This window comes from Nicotiana sylvestris, chromosome 8 (assembly GCF_000393655.2).
Source record: "Nicotiana sylvestris chromosome 8, ASM39365v2, whole genome shotgun sequence".
In the NCBI taxonomy this organism is placed as follows: Eukaryota; Viridiplantae; Streptophyta; class Magnoliopsida; order Solanales; family Solanaceae; genus Nicotiana; species Nicotiana sylvestris.
The window spans coordinates 35057935-35063918 of record NC_091064.1 but is presented as its reverse complement, the minus strand read 5'-3'; the positions used below and the strand labels follow the sequence as shown (position 1 = coordinate 35063918).

At 43.4% G+C, this 5984-nt stretch overlaps 1 protein-coding gene across 1 annotated transcript; it reads left to right on the top strand.

The window, feature by feature from the left end:
• The first annotated feature begins 1366 nt into the window (after positions 1–1366).
• LOC138874903 (uncharacterized) lies at positions 1367–4318 on the top strand. Its single transcript, XM_070153697.1, has 3 exons — positions 1367–2540; positions 2832–2980; positions 3479–4318. The coding sequence occupies exons 1-3, from the start codon at positions 1367–1369 to the stop codon at positions 4316–4318; spliced, it is 2163 nt and encodes a 720-aa protein (XP_070009798.1).
• The last annotated feature ends 1666 nt before the right edge of the window (positions 4319–5984 follow it).

Here is a 5984-nt window from a genome sequence, read left to right as displayed (position 1 = left end):
ATAGGCCAGGAATTTTAAAGCCGATAGGGAACATTGTTATGCTCTGATGGACCAAATGGACGATGATATGCAACAATTGCGGAATCAAAATCATCATGACACTCAAGTGTTGGAAGCTCGGAATCAGCAAATCGGGCATTTACTTCAGGAAAAGGGTATTGTCCGAGAGAGGGTTAGAGCCATTTCTTACTATATCGTCATGAAATGGCACGCATGTGAGGATATGACCTAGACCACTTTCTTCGCTGTTGTAATGACATTTGTCTGCCAGATAATAAGTGATTTGGAGCGGCTTCAAGTGTATCTCACACGTAGTCCCGTGAGATTGGATGATGTCCCACGGTCCCCAGGAGTCGAAGCATTGATGTATTCATGATTTTTCATTTATTGAGTCTGTATTTTGGAAATTATTTTTGAGTCTGTTGGTAGTTTTTAAAATTCCAAGAAAATGAGTAGTTGGAAGTCTTTTGTAATAGAAAGTTTAGGAGTTTTATTAATGAAAATTTGAAAATTCCCAAAAATTGTTTCTTTATTTTTCACATTTCTTTTTCTTGAACTACGTAATGATCTGATTCACGCGGCATCGTGATACGTAGGCAATCCCCATCAGATCCGGTCACATTTTTGTAAATAACTCAAATAAGAGAGGGATGTGAAAAAGAGAGCCAAAGAAAAACCAAAAGAAAAACGAAAAAAAAGCAAGGAAAGAGAGGAAAGAAAAGAGTGGAAAATAGGAATAAGAGGAGAAGTACAAAAGCCAAAAGTGGAAAGAAAAAAAAATTGGGGAAAATAAGCAGAGTCGGGATGAAACATGCAACCGTTGCGAAACATGTAGAAACACATTTAACTGTATAGGTGCATCATACCCCAACGTGCGATTACCTATGTGTTAATTGCTTCAAACTGACTGGTTTGTTGTTTACTGTTAAGTTAGGTTCTATAGCAAGGTGGTTGGTTTTGTGGTAGTCTGGCTTCACATTCATACTTCACAAGGTCAAAAGGAAGCATTGAAATGTCTTCGAAAATTCCTCTGCCAACAGTTCCTATTCCAGAGGATAGTCCGATGTCGACCATCCCAACTTCTGAGTCAGCAACTGCTGAGGAAAATAGAATTCTGCGTCTTCGCATGATAGAAATGTGGGACGCCTGGGCCAATGGAAAGGAACCACCAAGTGCGATCCCTGGATTCCCTGAGCTTTTTCCCAGGACAAGTGGGACCTCCAACATCCCCATGAGTTATCCAAATACCCCACTGGGATATCCTACCATTTCAGCCCACTTTGCTGGAACACCTTCTGAGCCTCGCCCCCAGGTGTTAGCTTCAGGTGCAGCTTCAAACATATTCACCGCTCCAGCTTGTTCAGCTATGGCACAACCTGCTTTACCCAGGCCTAACTTCGATTCATCTTCCTTCACATTTCAAGCACCATCTTTCCCACTGGAACCTACCCAGTTTACTACCAATGCTTACCCTCAGCTACCCCGGTACGAGTTTACCGCAGGGCAGGAAAAAGCCGAAAAAACACCTGAACAAGAGGAAATTACCAGAAAGATGAGAAGCACGGAGCAAAGTCTAAAAAATATACAGGGTCTGAGTGGGCAAAAGGGCGTATCTTACGCTGACCTGTGCATGTTCCCGCACGTACATCTACCCTTGGGTTTCAAAACCCCAAAGTTTGAAAAATATGATGGGCATGGGGATCCCATTGCCCACCTCAAAAGGTACTGCAACCAGTTGCGGGGAGCGGGAGGAAAAGAAGAGCTTCTTATGGCCTACTTTGGAGAGACTTTGGTCGGCATTGCTTCTGAATGGTATATGGATCAGGATATATCTCGTTGGCATATCTGGGACGACTTAGCTAGGGATTTTGTCAGCCAGTTTCAATATAACATCGACATTGCCCCTGATAGGAATTCATTATCAAATCTAAAGAAGAAGTCCTCGGAGAGCTTTCGAGAGTATGCTGTCAAATGGCCCGAACAAGCGGCTAGAGTCAAGCCTCCAATGGACGAAACAGAAATGGTCAGTGTCTTCCTTCAAGCCCAAGAGGCTTATTATTATCAAAACATGATGTCCGCAATGGGAAAGCCGTTTGCCGAAGCCATCAAAATCGGTGAAATGGTTGAGAATGGGTTGAAAACATGGCGAATCTTGAGTCAGTCTGCAATAAGTGCTACCTCCCAAGCAATCCAAGGCGGATCTGGAGGAGTAGCAAACCGAAATAAGAAGGAAGAAGTAGCAATGGCAACTTTGAGTGTAAGAAAACCCCGTTCGGCCAGACTTCATTTCTCTGAAAAACCCCCACAGCACGACTACCCCCATCAAGATGCGGCCTATGCTATGGATCTTCAACCATACGCAGTGATGAATGCACAACCATACTCTAGGCCACAACAACAATTTCACCAAAACCGAGCTCAATTTCCCAGAAATCAACTTCCTCACCATGCTCAGTATAATCCCCGACCTCCACAAAATAATTTCCCCTATAATGCCCGTGCTCGGGAGCCGCTCAGGAAGACAAACTTCACACCTATTGGTGAGTCATATTCTATCCTTTTCCCTAAATTGGTCCAAATGGGTTTGTTACAACCCGTACCCCCAAATAGGCAAAACCCAGAGTCACCCTCTTACCAACCTGGCGCCCGATGTGCCTATCATTCTGGGGTGGAAGGGCATGACACTGAGAGCTGTTGGACTTTGAAAAAGGGTTTTGAAAATCTCATAGAACAAAAGCGGATAGTGTTAAAGGATGAAGACATTCCTAATGTGACCAACAACTCGTTACCGGCTCACAACAATGGACCGGTTATTGGAATGATCTGCGAAGATAAAGAGTTTGATCCTTCCTTGAAAGCCATCATTGCAATCGCTGACGTCGAGAAAAAGCCAAAAGCTGATGCAAAGAAAGAAAAAGGGGAGAAAAAGAGTAAACCCACCCCTCAAAAAACAGAAAAAATAGTGGAAACCAAAACTGAGGTAGTACCCTCGAAAGATGCCATCCTTTATGTGCCCCGGGGTCCTAGGAAAGGACAAGTGACATTGAGCCCTCCAAGAAGGTTTGAGCTGAACAAAGGATCTAAAATGTATGTGCCAAAAGGGACCTATGTGGTACGGGGGCCAATAATTTCACCAAGGCAAAATGATCCCGTGGTTATTGGTCGTGCACCGCAGAGGTCCATGACAGATCCTACTGCCATCCCATGGAATTATAACGAGGCAGTAGTAACCTACAAAGGAAAAGAAGTCCTGGGAGAAGTAAATGAAACTAACCTGGCTGAGAAATACCTCAATCTGGAGGAAGTGAATAATGTCACGAAGAAGCGTTTCCCACTCAAGAAGCCAGTTAGTGCCGAAGAAGCAGAAGAGTTCTTCAGAAAAATGAAAACTGCGGACTACGAGATAATTGACCAACTCCAAAAGTCTCCTGCTCAGGTCTCTTTGTTGTCTCTATTAATGAATTCAATTGAACATCAGAAAGTGTTGATCAAAACCCTCAATGAAGCTTACGTTCCAATTGAAACTACTGTGGAACAACTGGAGAGGATGGCAAAAAGATTCTTCACAATCAATCAAATCTCCTTTAGCAAGAATGACCTGCCCCCGGAAGGGGCCACCCACAACAAAGCCCTCCACCTAATAGTTAAATGTGAGGGGTACTATGTGAAGAGAGTCATGTTGGATGGCGGTTCCGGAGTAGATATCTGTCCTCTCTCAACTCTACAAAGAATGGAGATCGAGACTGAGAGAATCAGGCCCAACAACGTCTGTGTTCGTGCCTTTGATGGCATCAAAAGAGAAACCATAGGCGAGATCGATTTGATTTTAACTATTGGACCTGTGGATTTTGAGGTGACCTTTCTAGTCCTAGACATGGATACTTCTTATAATTTCCTCTTGGGAAGGCCTTGGATTCACGCGGCAGGAGTCGTACCTTCCACTCTCCACCAGATGGTGAAATTGGAATATGAAGATCAGGAGATCATAGTCCACGGAGAGGATGAGCAATCGATCTATCGGGACCTATCGGTCGCATGCCTCAAAGCTAGGGAAGGTAGTGAACATATAGTCTATCAAGTTTTCGAGGTTGTGGTCGCAGACCAATATGAAGAAGGAAGCCCTTGCCCTCAACCTTTTCTCTCAAAAGCGTCAGTTATGGTTGCCAAGGAAATGATCAGGCATGGTTATAAACCCGGGAAGGGGCTCGGGACATCATTGCAAGGTATCACCGAACCTATCACCTTACTTGGCACCAAGAAGTTCTTCGGTGTGGGTTTTCATGCCACAGAAGCTGATGTGATGTGGGCAAATCAATGAAAGAGCAATGGTTGGGTTTTATCTCAGCCAATTCTGCATCTCTACAGAACATTTGTCAGGCCCAAGTACAATGAAGAAGAAGAAGAAGAGGCCTTCACGGCCGAGAAAATTAAAGAAATCTGTGGGGCTATGAGGAAAATGTTGTATGAAACCCACATGGTTCAGCCAGGAGAAGGCTCGAGCACCGCTGAGGTGCTGTATATGGGGCCCAATGCCAAGCTGCAAAACTGGAAGGCTACTCCGTTCCCAATCAGGTGGGAATCCCGGTAGTCCAGTCCTGCCACCTTTTCTGCATCACGAGTTATTTCAGGGTGTAACTCAGATGTTTTTCTTTTAGTTTCCTGTCTTTAAATGCTAATGTAAACCCTGTTATCTTCAAAATTCAATGAAATGAAATTAATATTTCATTGTTCATCTCTCTTTATTCTTTCTGATTTTGTTACTTTTTCTTATTTCTTCTTTTAGTTCTAATAATGCGGCTTTAAATAACATGACATGCTTGCGGACTTCATGCCCAGATCCAAACATGCTGTCTAATTGTGAAATAATGAATCAAGAAATGGAATATGATGAAGAAGAGGCTTTTAAGGAAATAAATCAAGAATTGGAACAATTTGAGAATAAACCTAAGCCGAACTTAAATGAAACCGAGCCGGTTAATCTGGGTAGCTCTAAAGAAGTCAAAGAAACCAATATAAGCATTCACACAGATGAAAGAACCAGGGACGCATTGATCCAACTTTTGTTTGAATTCAAAGATGTGTTTGCTTGGTCATACGATGACATGCCAGGATTAAGTATCGATTTAGTGGTCCATAAGTTGCCAACCTACCCCGATTATTCCCCTGTCCAGCAAAAACAGAGGAAGTTCAAAATTGATATCAGTGACAAGATTAAAGAAGAGGTCACAAAACAGTTAAAGGCAGGAGTGATCCGAGTGGTCCGATACACCACATGGCTGGCTAACATAGTTCTCGTGCCAAAGAAGGATGGGAAAATTCGGGTGTGCGTTGACTACCAAGATCTGAACAAAGCAAGCCCCAAGGACAATTTCCCTCTGCCAAACATCCACATCCTTGTTGATAACTGCGCCAAACATGAAATACAGTCTTTTGTGGATTGTTATGCAGGATATCACCAGGTGTTGATGGATGAAGAAGATGCGGAAAAGACAACTTTCACCATACCCTGGGGCACCTACTGTTACAGGGTCATGCCTTTTGGTTTGAAAAATGTCGGGGCAACTTACATGAGGGCCATGACTGCCATATTTCATGACATGATGCATCAAGAGATAGAGGTGTATGTGGACGATGTGATCATCAAATCCAGAACCCAGGACGACCATGTTCGGGACCTAAGAAAATTCTTTGAGCGGCTACGTAAATATGATTTGAAGTTAAATCCGGCGAAATGTGCATTCGGAGTTCCGTCTGGCAAACTCTTGGGATTTATAGTCAGTCGAAGAGGCATCGAGCTAGACCCAACAAAGATAAAGTCTATTTGGGATTTGCCTTCTCCAAGAACCAAGAAAGAGGTTATGAGCCTGCTGGGAAGGTTGAATTACATTAGCCGATTCATTGCTCAGTTGACTTCAACATATGAACCCATCTTCAAGCTGTTAAAGAAAGATGCAGCGATTAAATGGACGGATGAGTGTCAAGAA

Coding starts and splice junctions, on each gene's coding strand:
- LOC138874903 (XM_070153697.1), top strand. CDS start 1,367: ATGGCACAACCTGCTTTACCCAGGCCTAACTTCGATTCATCTTCCTTC. Junction 2,541..2,831: donor GACAAACTTCACACCTATTG/GTGAGTCATATT, acceptor TGATCTGCGAAG/ATAAAGAGTTTGATCCTTCC. Junction 2,981..3,478: donor TAGTGGAAACCAAAACTGAG/GTAGTACCCTCG, acceptor ATTGAACATCAG/AAAGTGTTGATCAAAACCCT.